Source organism: Aricia agestis, chromosome 5 (assembly GCF_905147365.1).
Source record: "Aricia agestis chromosome 5, ilAriAges1.1, whole genome shotgun sequence".
Classification (NCBI taxonomy): Eukaryota; Metazoa; Arthropoda; class Insecta; order Lepidoptera; family Lycaenidae; genus Aricia; species Aricia agestis.
Window position 1 is genome coordinate 7,074,801 of NC_056410.1, and position 24,137 is coordinate 7,098,937.

At 36.0% G+C, this 24,137-nt stretch overlaps 2 protein-coding genes across 2 annotated transcripts in view; one reads left to right on the forward strand and one right to left on the reverse strand.

The window, feature by feature from the left end:
* The window catches only part of LOC121726979 (angiotensin-converting enzyme), a 123,076-nt gene that overhangs the window by 95,785 nt on the left and 3,154 nt on the right, over positions 1 to 24,137 (reverse strand). The window contains exons 2-9 of the mRNA XM_042114644.1: positions 16,421 to 16,579; positions 15,586 to 15,826; positions 14,700 to 14,782; positions 14,021 to 14,227; positions 11,990 to 12,159; positions 11,249 to 11,373; positions 4,025 to 4,268; positions 1,210 to 1,308 (exon numbers count right to left, since the gene is read on the reverse strand). Coding sequence (XP_041970578.1) covers positions 1,210 to 1,308; positions 4,025 to 4,268; positions 11,249 to 11,373; positions 11,990 to 12,159; positions 14,021 to 14,227; positions 14,700 to 14,782; positions 15,586 to 15,826; positions 16,421 to 16,579 — 1,328 coding nt within the window. The remainder of the gene's footprint in view (positions 1 to 1,209; positions 1,309 to 4,024; positions 4,269 to 11,248; positions 11,374 to 11,989; positions 12,160 to 14,020; positions 14,228 to 14,699; positions 14,783 to 15,585; positions 15,827 to 16,420; positions 16,580 to 24,137) is intronic.
* On the forward strand, positions 7,918 to 11,086 carry LOC121726985. The gene is made up of 3 exons (XM_042114652.1): positions 7,918 to 8,017; positions 10,035 to 10,196; positions 10,835 to 11,086. The coding sequence occupies exons 1-3, from the start codon at positions 7,957 to 7,959 to the stop codon at positions 11,038 to 11,040; spliced, it is 429 nt and encodes a 142-aa protein (XP_041970586.1). The 5' UTR covers positions 7,918 to 7,956; the 3' UTR covers positions 11,041 to 11,086.

A 24,137-nucleotide genomic window follows, 5' to 3' on the forward strand; every position in this document is an offset into this window, starting at 1 on the left:
ATGTTATTTTGTGTTTAGATGAGTGTAGATTCCTGACTGCAATTGTTTGTGTAGGTAATGCCGAAAGTATTAAAATATTATAATGATGTTATTCTTTCACTTGCGAATCCCAATTTTCAGATTATATAAGTTGAAATTTTTCATGCCAATAAAATTTACATTATTTACATAATATTTAAAAAAACACACGTGCATATTTTTATAACTTCAATTAGCACATTATTAAAATGAGTAACTATGTTACGTTTGAAAGTCAAATGTGTTAAATACTCGTTAACATTCATTAAGATTATAAAAAATATCTCCATTAATTTCTTAACAATGAAAAGTGTAGAAAAGTAACGTTTTGATGTATACTATGATAAAAGTAACGTATAGGTGCTTGAGACAAAGTACATTTATATCACGGTCTACTAAATTTCACAAGATAAGGGTATTACACAAAAAATTCCACTATGTTACAAAATAATTAAAATAACTAGTCATCTCCCTAATGAGATAGAAAATTGCACAATGAAACTGACATAATACTCGATGTTTTCAGACAGATCTGACCCACTCCGAGATTTAGATTACGTGTCAGAATGGATTATTCAAAATTGACGTGAACTAAGCCAGAACGATTAATGTCCAATTATGCATTGCGGAGTACCTCCGCCGTTATATAAGCTTACATAATACATAAAGATAGCGGTTTACACACAACATACTATGTTACTACCTGTCTGACTCGCGATCGATCAGGAATTGAATTGAGATTAATTGCACACTTTTATATCATTTCTAACGAGTTCTAATACGCTTTAATAAGAGGGCTTGCTTGTTTTCATAATTATGCAAAATTGCGTCCACGTCTCGTATACTACAATGTATCGAGAACATTCTGATTAACTTTTATATAAATACGAGCTTTTGCCCGCGGCTTCGCTCGCGTTAAGAAGTATTATTATAATATACAAACTTTCATCCCCTATTTTAACCCCTTGGGGGTGGAATTGATCAAAATCCTTTCTTAGCGGATGCCTACGTCATATCATTTACCTGCATGCCAAATTTCAGCCCGATCGGTCCAGTGGTTTGGGCTGTGCGTTGAAAGATCACCATGTCAGTCAGTCACCTTTTGAGTTTTATATATACAGATTCAGAAGTGTAAAGAATGAAGTTTCCATTTTAGTTTCCTGAAAATATGCTTTAGTAGTAAAAACTTACCTTATGTAGGGGATGTTGGCTGGGATGTGGTACTTGGAACCCGGGTCAAAGTCCAACTCGGATCGTAGAACTGGAGGTTTCACACCCTGGTATTGCTCCCTGAAAAAGAATCAGTTTTTGAAGTATGTTCTTTGATAGAAGTTTTGTTTAGAAAAAAAAATGTTTTATTTCTGAGTAAATTTGAATCAGTTTTTTTCAGAATGTCTACCTGATGCCTACCACCGCTTCGGGAACTACCCCGGCGAGAAGGAGAAGGAAGGAAGAGAAGATTTAGTCATCTTTTTGAGCTGCTATAAATGAATACATTTTTGGCTCACGTCATAGAAATTGCAGCATTTTATGGCGTATTTCTCTCAAACATGTTAGATTTTATTATTTCCGCATACTTAATTATTGTAATTTACGGGATTACATAAATACATGGCAGCGTCAATTCATAAACTTACAGCTGTAATGTCGTTGTGATTTTACATAACAAAGTGTTTTTACATACAAAATATAAAAAATAACATCACTATACCAATACTTATATAAAATATTATCTGGTTTTCTCTATGTCTGACTAAAAAATGCTTGTAATATAAAATAAAATAAATATACAAAAATTTCTAGTAGAAGAATATATTTTAACATTTATAGAATCACAAAAAAATCAATAGCATTATTATAGAATTACTATAAAAAATTATAAACAAACTATAATACAACAAAAACGCTATCGCGTATGTCTTGCGACGCATAAACTTTCATCTGACGCCGTAACGAGTCAAGGCCGGATATCGACCGCAATCGCGGGTAAAGCACAACACTACCAACAACTAGCGTACTAGTGTCCGGAGCCAGGCACAAAAACATCTGGATTAGTTCCCTATTCGTATTTTCCCATACCCATAAAACGCTGTGAGAAATGTAGTTCAGTAAAATATTATGTTATTATATAGTGACTAATTATAGTGGATCTATCTATATATATATAAAACTCAAAGGTGACTGACTGACATGGTGATCTATCAACGCACAGTCCAAACCACTGGACCGATCGGGCTGAAATTTGGCATGCAGGTAGATGATATGACGTAGGCCTCCGCTAAGAAAGGATTTTGATCAATTCTACCTCCAAGGGGTTAAAATAGGGGATTTAAGTTTGTATATAATAATACTTCTTAACGCGAGCGAAGCCGCGGGCAAAAGCTCGTTGAAAAATAAAATGTCAACTTTCAATCATTTCTTGAGACAAACATTTGTAAATAATATGAATCTGAATTAATTGACAAAATATTATGACCGATAAACCCTTTTAAATTTCCGCAAGTAAAAGACATCAACGCGCTCCGTACCGCACAACATTTCGTAGATTGACAAGTTAATTTACATATTTTGTCGTAGTATTTTGTTTTTAATTCAGTAAATATAAACAAGAATAAAATGTATAAGATACGATAAAACAGTAATTAGTGTTACTTTGTTTCCCCTTCTGTGCTCAGAATCTAAAGAAAGATCCAGCGAGAACCATACAATATTTGGTTGAATCCAAGATGGCCTTTCCTCATTTTACAGTACCTTTAGAACCTAGATTTTATAATATTATTAAAGTAGATTATACTAATAATAATAATAGCTCCCACACCGGTTTCGGTGACGGTGGCCGGTTTCATTGAAACCAGGCCAGCTACGCAGGGGAAATTTTATAGTGCCCAAGTGTGTGCGCAGTACACAAAAGCACTCTCTATTCCTTTACTCTCATAAACGGCGAGAGATCAGGCGCAGGACTGACTTTTTACATGCCCATCCGACGCATGGATCATCTTACTTGTCAGACAATCAGGTGATCAGCCTGCATTGTCCTAACCAAACATGGAAATAACATGTTTCCAACGCGGGAATCGAACCCACGACCTCCGAGTCAAGAGCCGCGCTCTATACCACTAGGCCACGGAGGCGTGATACTGTTGTAAATGTTTTCCTTGTAATCCAATATTTCATATTGCTCGCTCCACTCAGAATTATTTCTATGAGCAGCAGATAGTATGTAATCAGATTACGTTGTCGTGCTATTAGATATTAACGTTATCTAATACATCGTTTATGATATCTACTTATAATTAATGATACTACATACATACCTGTTAGAAACCTAGACTTAACCTAGGTTCATGTCGACAACTAGGCGCCCTATCCTATATAGCATTTATGATACAACCGATAAAATCTGAGAGGAAGTGTTTTGATACTAATTATAAATGACGAGCTTTTGCCCGCGGCTTCGCTCGCGTTAGCAAGTATTATTATATACAAACTTTCATCCCCTATTTTGACCCCTTGGGGGTAGAATTGATCAAAATCCTTTCTTAGCGGATGCCTACGTCATAACATCTACCTACATGCCAAATTTCAGCCCGATCCATCCAGTGGTTTTGGCTGTGCGTTGATAGATTACCATGTCAGTTTTATATATATAGATTAGGTACTGAAAAATGTAAGTACTCTGAGTATGTCAATTGTCAACATAAGCGAAAACAATAGCACACATGAATAGCACAATTGATTGTCCATGGTTGCTTTCCATCAGATGACCCGTTCGATCGTTTGCCACCTAATGTTATAAAACAAAACACGAGCTAGCATGAAGACTCACAGGCTGCTCCTTGCTTCAAGCAAACAGATAGCATGAAGACTTACAGGCTCCTCCTTACTTTAAGCAAACAGATAGCATGAAGACTCACAGGCTCCTCCTTACTTCTCACACTTTGTTAAGATTGTCGTTCAAAGGTTTTTTATCATACACAAGCATGAAGAAATGTCCACTTCAAATTACCTCAATCTCCACCAATGACAGTTGTACTGCTCCTTTCTAACTTCTCCTGTGAACACATCCCATCTCCACCTATCCATGACCAGGGCGAACGGTAGGAAGGCCAGCTTGTCCATCGCCTGGGTAAAGAGGTAGTTGATGTCGTGAGCTGTGTCGTCCACGGATCGTTGGATCAAGCCCAGGGTCTGAAGGTGGCGAGGAGAGGCAACCGAGAGAGCGATCGCTTCGCCGATAGCTTCGTGGAAACCTTTGAAAAAAAAAACAAGAAATGTCAAATTTTAAATATGGAAATATTGTTCCATGATTAGAGTTAGATTTTTTATTTATTTTACTTTGGCAGTCTCTACACTGTGTTTAATGTATGTTTGACTTATTGTATATTTAAGTACAGGATTTTTATTCTTATTCTGATTTTACGTAGAACGAGTATCTAGCCATAATATATTCCAAGTGCCACTTCTAAAATAATATGCACTATAATGTAGTGGTTGTAAAGTTTAACATCGAATTTATTTTGTTGTTAAAACGGTAATCACCAACCAATTGATCTCGTGTCAACTTAAAAGTTGGCGTTTGATTACAAGTATGCTGTAAGTATTTAATAACACCTAGCAAGTAGTACAACAATGTCCATTACACAATTTAAACCAATTTAAATACAGCCTGAAATAGCCAAGGAGATGGGCGAGACGGGAGAAAGTACGGAAACGAACCCGCACCCGATCGATTGCTGTACATTCTGTAATGCTATTATGTGCCGGAACTGCGCGACACTCGGTGTTATTTATGTTTTTATCATGTGCCTTGTGTTACACTTTTTACAAATATATCATGTCATAACTGGTATTCGATAGGGCTTCTAAGTTCTTGGAACGAAGTTCCTTATCGTACGTTCGGCGTAAAGGAGGCTAGACAGAACGTTATTTGACATCGATCCTTTTTATTCGTACCTGCATGGTAGGGGCAGAGGGCGTTGGTAGTATTCCTATGCATCAACTACATCTAGATGACGCAACGCCATCGTATTTTTTGAGAAAAAATAGCGACGCGTTGTTAGTATTCCTATAGGAATACTAACAACGCGTCGCTGTTTTTTCCATCCATACCATCTATAGATGGTGTTTTATTGAGTGTATAATATTATGTATACCTACAGGTTTTTTTAACATAAGAAATAACTTCCATTCGGGTGTCCCTTGACACCACTCATTTGTCTTTTTTAATTATTTCACGTTTAGAACACTCATAGAGCTGTATTCCTGGATAAAGTAATGGACGTTCGTTTAGAGAATTTAAGTATGTTTATAGCTTAATACTACAAATGCAATAGCGTACGTCTATCTGTCTCCATGTTACCTCCTCATACTCGTTAAAAATTTTAAAGTTATGTGAAGTTTATACAGAAGAAGTCAATAATTAAAATATAGCGCTGATATTATGTCTGTCTGTCTTTATCTGAAAAGCTTATATACTACGTTAGAAATATATAGTTGTCAATAATTGATCATTCTAAGCCCAAAAATAGAAATTTATTGCCTTTATTGTGTTGTTATTAACAAACATACTTATTTCTTATATCGCCCATGCATAAAGTAGTATAAAAGTAAGATGTGGTTAAGATGCGTGCGTTATATAACGGGGTACTTAGACTTTAGTAACCACTAATTTCCGCGACAAGCCGTTCGCTTGTATATGGTGCGCGTTAGTAAAATTGCTCTATTATAAATAGATAATAAAGAATGTACGTAATTTTAGTTTTAATACAGGTACAAAATATAGAGACCAACAGTAACAATGTTACAATAGTAAATAAGCTGTATTAGGTATCCGTTTTAATAGTTTAATATTAATAGTTTAATATTATTGTAGACAAAAATGCACGCTTCCCTGTTTAAATTCTCACTGTTTTCTTATTTGCGTGGCTATATGATACACTTAAATTAGTAGCATTGTAACCTGATATTCGTTTTCGGAACAACAAAATGTAAATGACTTTACGTTTTAGCGACACCTTTTTATCGCTCGTACCCTCTAGGAATTATACAATTTTCCGGGTTAAAAACTATCATATTATGTCGTTTACTGACTCTGTATGCATTTTCATTCCAAATTTAATAGGCGTAATTCTGTAACAGGCAGATCAACAGCTGACACAATATCGGAATTATAACATTAGTAGATATAAAATTATGGATGACCTAGATGACGCCCGTAACTCCATTACGGCAAACTTAGTTTATCGCGCAGGGACCGTTCACTTTCCGGGATAAAAAGTATCCTATGTCTTTTACCGGGACTCCAAGTATCTCTATACCAAATTTCAGCAAAATTCGCTCAGCGGTTTGGGCGTGAATAGGTAACAAACAAACAGCTGACACAATTTCGGATTTATAACAATGGTAGTTAAAGTATTTTAAGCGCGTACTCCAAACAGTCGTGCGTCTCATGTGGCTCGCACGCAGCTCGCTCCAAATTTCGTAACATGGAAGTGGCTGTCACGATCTAGTTTATAATTATGTAAAAGTTTACTATGTTTTATATTGTTCTTTTCTGTGATCCTTAAACTAGATTTAACTACCAAGGAAAACTTAGTTTTTTACCGAAACCCACTCGAACGCCTTTATTTTTTAGGACAATAAGTAGATAAATCATAAAATGATTACTTTTATTACTAACTAGCTTTTGCCCGCGACTTCGTCCGCGTGGACTTTAGTTTATAGTTGTTCCCGGTTTTTTTCCCCCGTTCTTTTCCACATTTTCCTCTATTTCTTCGCTTCTATTAATCTTAGCGTGATAAATATATATATATATATATATATATAGATATATATATATATATATATATATATATATATATATATATATATATATATATATATATATATATATATATATATATATATATATATATATATATATAATATAATAGCTTTAAAAAAAGTATCTAAGATGTTGACCAGGGATGTAAGGTATCACCAGGGATGTGATTTCACCATGCCAAATTTCATTGAAATCGGTCCAGTGGATTCGGAGATTAGCCTGTACAAACAGACAAAGAGACAGAGAAACAAAAATTTCAAAAACAGTTAAAATGTGTTCTACTACTCTTCTAACATGCCCCTGACTCGTTTTTTTCAAGTTTATTTTCAATGTACAAAAATTTTACCTCTTCGATTTTATTATATGTATAGATAGATATACGAATCGTCTTCTTATTGTTTTTGTATCATAAACTGGCTATCTTTACACCAATCAGATCGCGGTAGAAAAGAAAAATGCGCCGTTTCATATTATTATGAAACCATTTTGTAGCTTAACATTTTATATTATATCGAGATTGCATCGAAACCATATCAAAATAGTACCAAGTATTTACGCTATCAGACAAAAATTACCTGTTAATATCTGATGATGCTCCAAAATAGGAAATCAATCCCTTTTCAATAGCAATCATGTTGTGACATTGATACTTGTTAACGAGCTTATAGGATTAGCTTTTAGGTCAATACTTCATAATATAATGCTATTGTGGAAATGCTATAATATAAAAATCCATACATTTTTATGACTTAAATTTTACGTCTGAAGTATTTCGGTCATCTCTCTAAACGCTTTACCACTTTGTGCAATCAACCGTGCCGAATGGAATTTGGTACCTATGGAGATAATTTAGCCCATGGGACCTTAAAATAGTTGTTATCGCGGCAAAATGAAATTCACAGTGATTACACTATATCACTATAATATTATGGACACTGCTCAGTTTACACAACATGAGAAAATACAAATAAAAAAAATACGCGTGTTGTAATCGTATATGACGTATTATATCTTCGCATGAACTGGTGCACGAGCATGGTCTAATTTAATTTAACATAATGTGGAACAAGGTGAAACGGTCGAGAGGAGCACAGTGGAGAATCGCGGTGTAGAAGATGAGGTGTATTCACTCCTGGGTTGTTGGACTTTTCTGTTTAGCACTTACATTTAAATTCGGTAAGTTATACGGGAACATAATATATTATACTGATGCCCGCAACTCCGTTGCGCCAAAATTTACTTAGCGTGAAGGAACCGTACATTTTCCCGGAACAAAAAGTATCCTACGTCCTTTCCCGGGACTCAAACTATCTTCATACCAAACAGCAAAATTGGTTCTGCTGAAATTTGGTATGGAGATACTTTGGTGTGGAAAAACAGACAGACACACTTTCGCATTTATAATATTAGTATGGAAGTATGGATAAGTTCCACGGCAACAACTGCAAGTATTTCCATTAATTTAATGGGTTGCTGGACTTTTCTGTTTAGCACTCTCGGCAACCTATAATAATTATGACTTATCAAATATTTATCTACTGCATAACTCCAGGCACAGGCAGACCGGACATTTTTACGGGAACAAATAAGGGATATAGACTAAATCAGTTGAGCGGTTGAAGTGTAAATAGGTTACAGATAGAATATAGATAGATATTATTATTTTAATAGTAACTGCTCCATCTCAAATTGAGTATATCACTGTAAGTATTTTCATCATCCATACTAATATTATGAATGCGAAAGTGTGTCTGTCGGTTACTTCTTCACGCCCAAACCGCTGGACTGATTTTGCTGAATTTGGTATGGAGATAGTTTGAGTCCCAGGAAAGGACATAAGCGCAACGGAGTCGCGGGCGTCATGTATAGTCGAATATAAAACAGTAATAATAAAGCCTGTCGATTTAATTACAGCTCTATATTTTATACTTTTTGTCCTGAAACTTGTATCTACTAAAATATATTACTATATCTCTAGCTATATTTGTAATCATCCAACTAGCTTGTAACCCTAGATGTCTTTAGCTATAAAATGCAATCATCAATGTTAAAAGGCAATTTTTTTCATAAAGGTAATATTGAAACTGCATGGTTACAAAAGCATATTAAATCATGATTCATGAATCATGACATATTTATATCACTTCATATAAAGTTAAACGAACACGAAGCCCTACTCCTCAATTGGATTATCTTTACGTGAACTTGGCTTCTATTCGACAACAACTACAAAAAAATAAGGTTACGTTCTGATTACTTGAAAAACAAAATTATTATATTTTTCTATGGGCTTGTAGTATATTCTAAAAATTAATTAAACTTGACTTAAACATGAGTCAGATTATGTTTTTTTGTATGTAATTACTTAATGGTTATCGATATTTTATTTACCGCTAGGGACAGACCCAACCGAAGTGTCGCCTGGTACTCGTGTTTTTAAACTGACATATTATACGAAAACTGGACAGTTCTGGAAATATTACAACATACGCGTCGAATTGATATCCTCCTTTTTTTGAAGTCGATTAAAAGCTGCCAATTAGTATTTTTTCAACTCTTTCCATCCTACAAACCTGCCACCAGACGAAGCTATGTAGCAATAAAGTATTTTGTGACAAATGTAATGGTGGCACTTCAAATGGCTATTGGCTATTTGTTGCATTTGGCAAAATTATTGACGTATGCACAAACAAGCAAATAAAGGCAAATACGGCCTTCCACACATGGACGTCAAATACCAAACTTTAACTTGATTTTATTTACTTGCCTATTTGACTCCTATGATGTGCGTCAAAAACCAAAGATACGTTACGTTACACATTTGGTATTGGTCATATTTGTCAAATAGGCAAATAAGGCCAACACTTTGTCGAACATATCGCTACACATGTTGATTGTTTGGCGAATACATCAAATACGCAAATACAAAATACAGCCATGTGAAGTGCCACCATAACAATAACAGTTGTCTGCTGTCACCACTAATTAAAAAACCCTCAGTGTATAAATTTCATACAAAAAAGCACATAAATTATGCATGCCATAGATAGCTTCACAATCATTCTGGTCGTAACATAATTGTCTATCGTGGTTCAAATCGGAAACCTTTGGCTCAAACATTTTTCGTACCAGAGCGTTAAATATTTCCTCACGTATTTTAAAGTAGTTAATGAATGAAACTTTATTTTCCCAGGCTACTCAATATTCTGCTACGACTGCAACAGCGCGTTCGACCCGCGATGCGGCGAGGAGTTCGACCCGTTCAGCCTGGGCGTCATCAACTGCTCGCTGCGGGACCCGCCCGACCACATCGCACCCGTGGAATCCACTTTTTGTCGGACAATTAAGATGGAGAGTGAGTACTATGCCATATGTGTTTTTGTGATTGTGCTGATAATAATTATATATTTTGCCGGAAAAATGTTTGGATAAGTAACTCGTATATCAGAAACATTTAATAACGAGTAAGTTGTTAATCGGTTCAGGGGTTTATGCGTCAAGAGACCCTCTAGATCAGGGGTTTTCAGGAATGAAATATGCGGACCTTCGCGGTCCGCATATTTTCTAAAAAAATATTTATTAAACAAAAGTAAGTAATTACCGAAATCACAAAGATCTGATGTTTGAAGTGAAACTGGTTCAAGCTATTGATATTAAATGCTGGATATGTTCATCAGTTAGTCGTGACCGAAATTTATTTTTAACGAAGTTCATCTTCGAAAATGCTCGGTCCGCACACCGCCGACCGCGGTCAGCCATTTGGTGACGGTAAGGAGATCAGATCAGACAAACAGACCTAGAAAAATGTACGGTTACTTTAGTTGCGGGCAACATCTAGTATAATATTGAAATGCAAAAGTGCGTATAATGTGTGTTTTATTATTATTTTCCGTAACTCAAATTATTTAGATATCAAAATAGATTTAGCGGTATAAACGTAAAGAAGTAACAGAGATACGCAAGAGTCAAGACTAACTAATAATTTTGTTTCAGTCTACGGCAAAGTCCGTATAGTCCGCCAGTGCGGCTTCATTCCTAACGAGGGGGGCAACCACACGTGCCGGAAACAAACAGGAACCGGGGAACTTTTTGTCACATACTGTACATGCAACACCGACTTATGTAACGCCGGCTCCACTCTCGACCGCAAGATGGCGCTGGGCCTCGTAGTGTTGATGCTATTGAAGAGAATCGTGTGATGTTCAAAACTGCCTTATTGTGATTAAAATAAAGAATATATTTTTATATCTCTTGTTTTTGTTACAGTAGAAAAGTATAAGAGTCAAATACCTGTTCATCTCGGCGAACGAAATACGAAGACCTAAGCTGTGACTATATTATTTTGACTAAATACAAAAACTTCATAATTAGTTATCAGAATCATAGTTACTTTAGACATAGACTGACCTGGATTGGATCCGTCTCTGAACACTTTGGGCTGGTTTCTATACGCGAGGAAGTACTGGATATGCGCCATTTCATGATGCGCCGTAATCAGGTCTTTCTGGTCTGGGTGTGTGCACATCTTGATTCTGAAATATTAAAAATTTTCCTTTTTATAACCTTTAAAGAAATTGACTAAAATTGAAATATAATATAGAATTAGTATGAACGTATGAAAAGATAGCGCTATTGCTTTTTTTTCATCTAAATATTGGGTGTTCATGTTCAATTTGAAGAACTAAGAATAGGCAAATTGGCGTTCAGTAAATACGTAAATTAGATGTAAGTATAATAATAAATAAATTACAAAAATATAAAACTTTGCAAGAATAGAATCTGTGTTTCATCCACATACTTGAAACGTTCTAATTTTAAGAATGTCAAATTCAGCCCAAATGTTGGGATTCCATAAAGAATATGCACTGCATATAGACATCTATAACCTAATCGGCCGTTTAGGTAGTGAAGTGGGCAGCGTGATAATGTGAATAACTAAATAGTAAATCACGCTGCCACTCTTCATGCCACTACGCTGCCTGACGCGGCAAGTAGGTATGTAGAGACCTAGAGGGCTGATTGTAAACGCTCACTCGCGTCGTTAGTGCCGCAGAAGTATGCAGGGCAATATTGCCGGCAGCGCGAGCAGCAGCGGTAGAGGCTGAATGTAAACGTCTCATTATAAACACCTTATCCTATGTTGCTTACCGGAAGTCGTGTCCATTACAAAAGTCCCAGGCGGAGGGCTGGCAGTGTATGTGTCTGTCCGGCGGCTGCTCGAACACGCTCAGCGCCCAGAAGTCCTGCGGCATGGCCGACATGTTCATGGACACGAAGAACTCCTCGCCCAGTTGGAAGATGGAGAGTGGGGTGAAACCCTGAAATTAAAAAAACAGAAATTTAGTTTAATGAGCCAATAAATTCAATTGTTTGGGGCCATTCTGATTGAAATTTTAAAGATTAGGTAAGTTTTAAAAACGTTGGAAAAGCTGACAGATTGTACTTTGAAAGAACAAACAATTAGTATTTCCATTATTAAAATGATCCACATTGTGTATTTACTTACGACGTAATTGTTTTTGTCTTTGATTCATTTCATAAAAAAAATCACTTGAAAGATTAGCAGCCTGATTCACGATTTCCGTTCGACTCGCATTCGGAAACTTTACGTGCGATCATTGGTCAATGCTTAGAGCGGCGAGCGCTTATTGGATGTCGTGCGGTGAAGTTTCCGAATCCTAGTCGAATCGCACATCGTGAATCGGGGCATTATAAGATACACTTTGTATTGCAACAACATATACGCACAGTGAGCCTCTTAGTAATTATAAGGGGGTTAAAATATTACACCAGTTGCATTATTATACTGAGCCCAGTATTTTTCAGAACACACGACATTGTATTTATTACAATGTGATTATGTTTTACAATAATTATTTTAATGTGACATGTAAAGGACAAAGTAATTGTTACACGTTTAATTGCATGCATCCGTTTTTCGCTGTATTGTTGCATTCGCAAATAAAATTCATGATCATCTCCGGTCAAATTCTCAAACAGGGTTTTCCCGGATAGCCTGACCACATAAACCCCAAACATTCTTCAACCAGCTTTGTCTACTAATGAGATTTTAGCATTTTGCCTACAAATCAAATTATCCCCAGTGCACCGTAATCAAGGGCCGTACTACGAAACGGTTTTGGGACTCTAACGATACGGAATGCCCTGTCCTATTCTAACAAACGTGCAATGTTGCTGTTAGAAGTAAGACGCGGCATTCTGAGTCGATCGTTTGAGTCTCAAAACGGTTTCGATGTAGGCCTCCAGTGTTTTTCGGAATCTTTGCACCCAAGTGTTCACGAGAACTAACAGCTAGTACAGGGTTTTCTGGCCCACCACACATTCCCACCACTGTGTCATCAGGATCAACACAGGAGATACAGTGCAACTATAATCTCATTACCTGTCGAATCATCTCCGGCGTGACATCAACCAGGGTCTTCCCCGGGTAGGGCAGGGTGAAGGGCACGATCCCGGACCAGCTCTGCCCCCACATGTCTCCCAGCACGTGGGCGAGGATGGGAGCGGAGCGGGAGACGCGCTCCGGACCGTAAGCTTCACGTAGACTAGCAGCTACTACAGCTATGATATCATTACCTGTTGAATCATCTCCAGCGTAACATCAACCAGGGTCTTCCCGGGGTAGAGCAGGGTGAAGGGCACGATCCCAGACCAGCTCTGCCCCCACATGTCTCCCAGCACGTGGGCCGGGATGGAAGCGGAGTGGGAGATGCGCTCCGGACCGTAAGCTTCACGTAGACTAGCAGCTACTACAGCTATGATATTATTACCTGTCGAATCATCTCCGGCGTGACATGAACCAGGGTCTTCCCCGGGTAGGGCAGGGTGAAGGGCACGATCCCGGACCAGCTCTGCCCCCACATGTCTCCCAGCACGTGGGCGAGGATGGGAGCGGAGCGGGAGACGCGCTCCGGACCGTAAGCTTCACGTAGACTAGCAGCTACTACAGCTATGATATCATTACCTGTCGAATCATCTCCGGCGTAACATCAACCAGGGTCTTCCCGGGGTAGGGCAGGGTGAAGGGCACGATCCCAGACCAGCTCTGCCCCCACATGTCTCCCAGCACGTGGGCCGGGATGGGAGCGGAGCGGGAGATGCGTTCCGGACCGTAAGCTTCACGTAGACTAGCAGCTACTACAGCTATGATATTATTACCTGACGAATCATCTCCGGCGTGACATCAACCAGGGTCTTTCCCGGGTAGGGCAGGGTGAAGGGCACGATCCCGGACCAGCTCTGTCCCCACATGTCTCCCAGCACGTGGGCCGGGATGGGAGCGGAGCGGGAGATGCGCTCAGGGCCGTAGGCTTCGCGGAGACGACGACGGACGTACGCGTGTAACAGGTCATAGAGGGGCTTCACCTGGGAGAATTAGTAAAGCCTCATTAGTATACAGAAAAATATTTATACTATTTGATTTGTTTTCTCTAATTATCGCACCCAGAGACATTTAATTATTATTTTAATGCAGATTTCACTTAAACTCTATACATTTTCTATCAAATAATTTTCGTTAAATTAATGCTAAGTAGATAATAATCATTTTGTGTCTCTACGACTTACTACGTGTAGTACTGTAGTTGTACTCTACTGTAGCTACAGTACGAAAGATAGAAATAAAAAATTAGGAGAAATAATTATATTATTATTATTTATTATGTTATTATATTATTATTATTAAAGCAAATAAGCCACTTCTTGGGACTTAATGGGACCAATGATAATATTGCCGTTTTATCTGGGCAGGCATTTTAAAACAAAATAATTATTTAAATACCTGTTTGAATACCATAGGTATATTATAGTAAAATGTTTAAAAGATAAAAAAAAATACCTGTTCCCAAACTTCGTCTACTTCTTGTCTCATGTTCGGTATTTCATACGGGAACATCCAGTACTGCGAAGCATCGGTAAAGTCTGAAAGTAAAACATTGCTCTTAGAAACGCGTAGGCGTAAATTTTTGTAAATAAACTATGCATAGGTATAATGGTAAAATTTTTAATGATTCTTAAGTACTGTCAGGAACATTGATTTAAAGCTAGATGTGGAACCTACGCAATTTGGACAGGTTATAATATCAGACGGAACCTATAGATTTCAACTAACTTTGACGGTTTGACCAGACACAAACTGACCAAATTATTTGGTACGCCGTCGTACTTTTATACACTTTCTTGGGTGGTAATTCTACGTTTTAATGACACTCGTATTAAAATAAGTTATATCTTATATAATATATATAATTCTCGTGTCACAATATTAGTCACCGTACTCCTCCGAAACGGCATTACTGATTTTTACCAAGTTTTATATGCATATTCAGTAGGTCTGAGGCCACTGGGTACTTTTTATATTGGTAAGTGCGTTTGTTGAATAAATAATAGTAAATTATTACAATTCGAGACTGACGGCGACCATTGTTTGTGCGACGGGATAGCGACTGACGTTGCCATGGTGACATACTTATTTAGTCACTTCAATAAAATAATACGGGTGAAATACTTTATAATTATGGCAAAGAAACGTTTGCCGGGACAGCTAGTATTATATAAAATATGATAACTTACCTCAAAGACATTTAAAAGCGGAATCTTATATACATAACAGTTGTCAACATTTTAGAGCAGCATCTAATATAACAGTTGCAAAAACCAGCTCCTAAAAACTATGCTTCTTAAAGCGCACTGAGAAAATTTATGAAAACATAACATCAACTCACTATTAAGCCTCGCAGCTTGATTCGTCAAATCCGCTAGCTGTTCATACAGATCCCTGATCCGTCTCCCGGTGTTCCTCCTCCACTCCGTCCACACGTGCTGCAGCTCGTCCCAGTCTCTTGAGTGGGACATGATGTGCTGGAGATCAGGTTGGAGGTGTAGCCCACACTTGAAGGGCTCGTTGTACGCGCAGATCTCCGCCGTGTTGTAGACCGCCAGCATGTCGTTGATGATTCTGTTGTACTGTAAAGTGATTTTGTTACGGATTAATGGAAGTGAAGATATTATGGATACTGATGTAGGCTTGATTTGAAGATACTGCTGGAATTTCAGAAGAGTTTTAAATAAGCTGAAAGACGTGGCACAGAAAGAAATAAGAAGATAATATCTTGTTATTACCTGCGGCTCTTCCATTTACAATACCTTGTATCCCAAATAAAACATATATTCGTGATAAAAAGTAGCCTATAACTTGATTCAAAGCCTAAACTACCTACAAAATTTAGAAACTAACCCAAAATCCGTTAGGTTTCTTTTAGATACAGTATCAAAGATATACATTCCTAATTTTTTTTTCTTTGTAATATATCATAATAAAATTACTTCGTATTATTATTGTGATTAATAACTTAACAGAAAAAACGCCTGAAGTTCAACGACTTACTGAACTGACTTATGTTATAATATTTTGGTAGATTAAGTGTTATGTAGGTAGATTAAATGTTATGTATAATATGGGCCAAGATGCCCGATTTAAATAAATAAATAAAATAAAAATAAAAATCAATAAGTACTCTTTCAAACCCCATACAAGTAATATTTTAGAACTCTACTTACTCTATCAAGCTGATCAGGAGGTAGCGCAGCAGCTCCGATGATGGACAGCAGACGCAGCTGACGGAAGGTAGCGAAGTCCCTGACCGCTCCTCGGGGGACCTGCTGAGCAGCCTCCCAGAGACCACGCTGGAACAGCGTGTAGCGTTGCTGGGCGTCCAGCTGAGAGAAGATGGGTTTTAGTACAAAATAGGGTTGGGATTCGTGGGTTCTGGTGTAAATGTATTTATATGTATTAGTATATTGCTAGTAAGCTATAACTAAACTTTCTTAGTAAGTAGGAAATATGTTTCACGAGTTCAGTTACGATATTGCCGGCAACCAAGTAATTAACTTGGTTTTCTGATAAGTAAGATAATATTTTTTGACTGTAATGCAGAATCTACTTTAAAATCTAGGGGCATTTAAAAAGTTGGACCAGCACCTTTTCTCCCTGTCTTGTCATTTATAAATCTAAACCATGGTGCTAAAAGACTTAAAGGAATTGAGTGTGCTTGTGAACGATGCAATTCTGCACAGTAAAACGTTGTCGTCAACTTTAGTCGTAAACTAAATTTAATTAAATATAATTATGAACTTAAGAACAAGGTCCTCGATATCAAGAAATCTATAAGGGATCTTGGAGTTATTGTAGACTCAAAATTGATCTTTGATGAGCACATCGACTATATTATTAAAAAAGCCTCAAAAGCCCTGGGATTTGTCATAAGATCGTGTAAAAATTTTCAATCTGTCAAAGTAGTAAAAATACTATATTGTGCGTATGTTCGTAGTATTTTAGAGTATTGTTCGGAGTTGTGGAACCCTGCTTACAACATATATATCGATAGAATTGAGTCCATACAAAAACGGTTTCTCAGATTTATTCAATTTAAGTGCAACCATTTTCTAAATGATTATGATGCCAGGTGCAAAAAGTTTCATTTTCTCCCCTTGTACCACCGGAGACATATAGCTGACCTGACTTATTCATGTAAAGTTCTAAATAATAAAATAGATTCCCCAGATTTACTTAATAGATTTAATATTAATATTCCCCGTAGAAACGCTCGTCATTTTATGCCCCTTTATGTTACACCTTACAACACATACTACCGTAAAAATTCTTTTATACTTAGGTCTAGTTCACATTTTAACAGATTTTTAATTGCCCATCCACTTGAAGACATGTTCTCCCTAAAACCAAATAAAATTAGAAAGCTTATGACTGACACGTTCTTTAAGTAAAATAAATAAAATTTGTGTATTGAATTACTTTTATTGATTTTTTTTTTTTTTTTTTTTTTATCGTAAAAGTAAAATACTAAAGGATCGTACCATCTGCTGTGTGTTTAATTATGTTTAATTATGTATAATTTATTTTTATATTGAGTACTATTTGCTTCATTAGCTAACAATTTTTAATCTCTCAACCATTTCGTGTTATATAAAATTTAACAAATTTGGTAGTTTGCTTAAATAGTAATTTACATTTTAATTAATTTTAGATTACCTCAATTCATGTAAGTACTTATTAAGTAAGTAAGTGATTTGTATCTCGTCAGGACTTTATGTTTGAAATGTTAATTTTAGCTTAAATTTATTTCTTACCAGCGAAAACTTGTTATTGGCATATCGTTATATAATTTGTATCATTACCATTATAATTATGTGCTGTAAGTTTTCCCAATAAAATAAAATAAAATAAAATAAATAGTAAAATGTTAACTACTTGCTATGTAAAGCGTAGGTTTCTTGGATACTATATTGACGTTGGGAAATCGTAAGTAGTAGACGTATATTAATTGGATATTGTGTAAGTTCTAGCAATGGTTTTAACCCATCAACCCCAAGCGCTGCCGCATAACAATTGAAAATATATTGTGTCTGCGATACCCACGATGGAGGTGTTAAGAACCTAGTTACCCACCTATACCTATATGTAAGCGAACCTATCCTATACCTACATAATTATAGAAAACCTAGTAAACATGTTTGTTGCATATTCTTAAAAACATCTCCTATTTTAAGGAGTGTCATAAACGGTTTTGAGAATTTGTCTTCCATATAAGGTATACAGTAGTGACAACTCACATCGTGTGAAGGAGCTACGGCCGTGGCTTTATAGTTTATAGCGCATTATGTCGACGAAAATGGAGCCCTCATTCAACACCCAACCTTGTGACGATGTGTGAATTGTAATATATAGTAGATTAATACTGACGAATGATACCAGAAGAGATTTCAATTAAATCTCACTTCCTTATTAATATGGATAAAAATTATGAAATAGATTTTACCGTAGCTAATACTTACGGAAAACGTGCATACAACAATAAACATTTTAATTATTGCCAAATACCACAATTTCTTCCGCCACACATTTTCCGTCATAAAAAAAATATTAAAATTATGAATCAAATGCAATCTGCATTTTTAATTAATAGAACCTAGTTGGGGTCAGAAAATGTAATTAGCTTTAAATGAGTTGATATTGTGCTTATTTCATAATAATAATTGTTTGGAATAAGTAGTAAGTTAAAACGCCTGATTTTTTATTATTCTAATATTTCTACCCCCAAAAGGCTGAAATTGTGACACACTATCTATAAATCTGAACACCTTATGTACCAATTTCCTGAAATATGATTCTGATTTCTGATAATAAAGAAAACCATCAATCAACGTGTGTGATAGTTTTGGGGAAAACCATGGTGGTTATTAAGTTGTGACGTCACCAAGAAAGTAAAGCTCAACATTGATACTAATTCTATACAACAACACCTTTTTTCACCCAAAGCCTGCATGATGCGAAATCTTAAAACTTCTATTTAAGTTCTACGCCATAGTGAATGACATAAATATATCATAAGCATGTTTAATTGACTTAAAAAAAATATGCTCTATCACCGCGGTTATTATTTTTAAATAATAACCGCGGTGATTGACGTCATCAAGAAAGTGGACCTCAACATTGATACACATTCTAGATAACACATATCATACTAAAAGTCTAAATGGCACATACTACAAATTCCTGTATCTTCTACTTAAGTTCCACACCATAATAAATGACATAAATATATCATAACAGAGTGATTATATGAATCATGTGACGTGACAAATCGCCATCATCAGCCATCATCACGCTACCTGACTCACGGTAATTACAGATCTCATTGTTCGCCGTGACCTTGACTGGTGTCGCTTAAATTAGACCTGGGGCGTCAGAGAAACGTGGAAAATGTCAACTTTGTTATTGTCTTCGGCGCTGTTTCCGAACCTGGGGGTCCGCAAATAATATATGTGTGTGTGTGTGTCGTCTCTAGACCATACACCATAAGTGATCCGATTTTTTTGCTGTTTATTTATTAAGGGGGTCCGTGAAAACTGTGCCTGATTTCCTAGGGGTCTGTGGCGGAAAAAGGTTAAGAAACACTGGTCTCCGACTTGGGGTTAGATTGATGTCTAATTGGCACAATCTACACCCTGGATGGGATGTTTCTCTCTCCGAAAACTTTATTAGTTTTCAACAGGAATATATTAGGATATGGTGTTTATCAATCGAGCAATTGACCCATTGTCAGCACTGCAACTCGTTTGTGAATAAGGCTTTTTATTGTCTGGCAGTCGGATTTTCAACATCTTACTATAATATAGGATAGGACTACTATACGAGTATAGGACTGCTTGTCGTCAAAATTCCGTGTAGAGCTGCTAGAGTATAATAGTCTTAAGAAAATCTTGTCATAGATCAAGATTTTCTTGAGACTTTTATGCATCCTATTCTCTTTTGTATTCAACTTGATTAAATTTTAATAAATTATAATTATCCAAATTAATCGGTAGAGGTAGATTAGTTGACATAACAATGAAATGATCAAAAGTTCGTAAGGGAATTAACTATAATTACTATAGTTTTGGTTTTCGCCTTTACGTAGAAAACCCAAAACAAAATCATATTTCCAAAGACAAAATAGCTCATTTACAAGTAAATATATAGTCTTTGGACATATGATTTTGTTTTGGAAATATGATTTACTTGTAAATGAGCTATATTGTCTTTGGAAATATGATTTTGTTTTGGGTTTTCTACGTAAAGGCGAAAACCAAAGCTATAGTTATAGTTAATTAGTAATTACCTTACGAAGGCAACCTAACCATCCTTACGAACTTTCTAACCTCTATCGATTAATTTGGATAATTATAATTGATTAAAACCTAATCAAGCTGAATATTTGTCGTTAACCTGTGAAGGCCATGGTTTTCTAGTGAAGTGAACTAAGGTCGCGAAGTTAAACGCATATCGAAGTGTGAACTTGGCCGGACTAATTACGGACAATTGTTTCCACGATTATCTTCTTGTTTGTCCGGAGGTCGTGTTAATGAATTAAGTAAATCTTATCATTTAATGCTACGTAATCTAAGTCTACGGCTGAAGCTAAGTTTATAATCGAATGCTCGAAATCTAACTTAAGATGATGCTAATTTTTCTAGAGATAACTGAAATACATTATTATTATTATTTATTATTATTATCAGCCTACAGTGTCCCACTGCTGGGCAAAAGCCTCCCCTCTTTCTTTTCAAAGTTCACGATCCTGTGATGTTGTTGGCCACTCTTGGGCACGTCTCCCGTATGCACCCGGACAGGTGGGCGCGCCTAGTTTCGGAGTGGCTACCGACTGGTCGGCGTAACAGAGGCCGACCCAAGAAAAGGTGGCGCGACGAACTAGATGCGTTTGATAAAAAAATACATTATTGTGAAATAAAAATATTAATCGCTGAAATTACAATGAAGCTGAATTCGAGTACCTCCTCTTTTTTAAAGATGGCTAAATGGTGTTTTTTTTGTCACTAATATAATTTTCAAAGCAACTCACATTAATCTTTTAGAGAGAAAAGCTTAAAGAATCTTACTACTAATTATAAACTGCAATTGGCAGCAAGCATATTGATTTAAACTTAAAATGTGAATAAAATAAAGACATAATATTTTATAAATAAACGCCAATTTATTTAACGTATGTATCAATAATAAAATGATTCCCACGGTGCTGCATCGTTACCTACAACGACGTAATGTTGTTCTTGAAACGAGAATTATCTGTGTTATTAGCGAGTAAACACAATGTGCGATGAATAATAATAATTTGAGTTTAATTCATGAGTCAAAATTTTACTAAGAAAATGAATGAAACTCCAACAATCTGGCAAATTTTAAAATTAAGTTTTTACTGGATTTTTCTAAGAGATTACATGAACCAATCTAAGATTATATTATGGATTGATATCTGTAGTCCATTACATAAATACCACATAACAAACATTACAAAGTAAACAAACACATTTTTCTTGTATATAAACAGTATGTATTTTAAAGGAAGCTATCTCTGTCATGAAAAACTCTTTTTTTTTAATCAAAAGTTAGTATTCTTCGAAAAGTACACGTATGGTTTATTTAAAGTTTACGCCATTACGGACGAGACCGTGAACACAATATGGCGACTATTAATTCACATGCGTACTCGTATTGTCACGGGGAGGACGTTCACACGGCGTTGCGACACCGCGTCGCAGGAACATGTGCCGAACCATTAGGTTGACTTAATTGTTGCAAAATATGGAGATTCTTAGGGAAAACCTGTAGACTACTACGGGTTTTTGAATCTCCATAATTTTGTACTGATTTGGGTTAAAACGTCGCACTCAGATTTCACAGTTACCGACAACGTTAGTTTAATGAAAATGTTGACAGAAAATGTATTTAGAGCTTATTCCAAAATCTCTATTAAGTTCAATTTAAGTACTTAATCCTTAAATGTCAGTGCGGCAGTAAGTCACGTTACCTGCCTTTGTCACTTATTTTGGTGACAGTAATAACGTGCAATTCAAAACATTAGATCAATGAAGATTATTAAGGGGATGCTGCAAAGAAGTTTAACCAGCACATCATTTAATTTTGTGCCAAAACTACAAAAGATTTACATTTAATCTTACACTTTATATAACTTAATTAAGCTAATGATTTTTACAAAGTCATTAGGCAAATCCAAATGCATCTAAGATGACCTTTACGCCAAAGTGCTTCATCAATCAAGATGACTATAAAAGTAAAAAAAGTTAAGAGACAAAACACAAACACCATTCATAAAACGAATCTAGTTCAAGTTTACAAACTGTTTTGTGAACATCAAAGTAAATCCTTTCAACTTGGCACAGTTCTCTCTTTATGTAACTCATTCTCGGAGAAGCACTAATATTCGGCTAAGTGAAATCCAACAGCAACTTACATTGAACCTTAACGACTTGACAATACGATTTATTTTAGGTAAACCTAACGGTGACATGGCAAGGTCGAGGTACGAACTTTAATTGTTAGCAAGAATTTTAAGCGTAGGTTGTGTGAATTTTGCAATTTTAGTCCTAACGTGTACCTATTTTGTTCAGAAAGAGGTAATTCTTGCACAGATGATAACTGAAGAATTTGTTTGAAAGCGTTAATCGCACGATCAATTTTTATGTAATTTGACACAAATATAGAAAAGACAACAGCGAAGGACAAAGGCTTCTTTTGATCATGTACTATCAGAGAAGTTGATCCCAAGACAGATGGTGGATATAAGTAATTTGGTCGCGTTAAGTCGAACTCATGCGACCGATCACAGCCAACATTCAATTGACATAATATATTGACATATCGACCAAATGACGTAGGTCTGTCAACTGCCTAGGAATCAATTTCCTCGATGGTACATTATATTTAAGTATTTACATAGTACATCTAGTTTATATAAAATATCGCAAGTCGAACGCAATGCATTATAGGGTGCAGCTTCAACATCCACATTCTGAGATCACACTGCAACTAGCAGATCATTAAATTATGACACAATATGAAGCATATTAAATGCAAATTAATAGTCTATATCAACTCCAGTGTCACGACCGACGACCGTGAGAACTCTACCAAGGCGAAGGTCCACTAAATCGCATACTTGTCGCCCATTGTGTCTAATATAGTGCAAAAAGTGTAACAATAACATTATGATATTATGAATGTTCGAATTGGACTATTATCGATCATGTTTTTTGTCTATTATTATGACATAGTAACGTATATTGGTTAACAGATTTTTTATAGCTTCCTTGAACTTACTCATACTAGGATGTACTGTGTGTGATGGACTACCTTTTGTCGTGGGACCTACTGCAGCATACTACATATAATTCGATACTATTAAGCATTTGTGTACCATCCGGATCCCACAAAAATTTGGTATTGAGTTATAAATGCTATTTTGTTCTTTAGATTATTTAGTACAAGACTGCATTCATAATTCAACAAAAAATCGTTATTCGTCTTAAAATCTTTAAATTATTTATACAATTTTTGTCAAGCGAAGTTCTTAATATTTCAACAAAAAATAAATGCAAAACCTTGTAACCTTTCCACAATGCAAATATTTTTAATATAGTAAAGGGTAGCTTGATGAAATTAGGTTTTTCCAGCATAATAATAATTATAAGTAATCAATAAATTTTTAAATAACGTCATAGTACTATTATATTAGCAAGATGAACTGTAAGCCGCACCGCAACCGCAATTAACGCAAACAAACAACCAAAGGCGCGAAGGCTTTTGAACCCAAAACATAACTATCTTCTGTAAATTTCATTATCATTTCAGTAAACTCCGTCAGCTCTAATATCTTAAATAGATTATAAAAAGTGTCGTTTG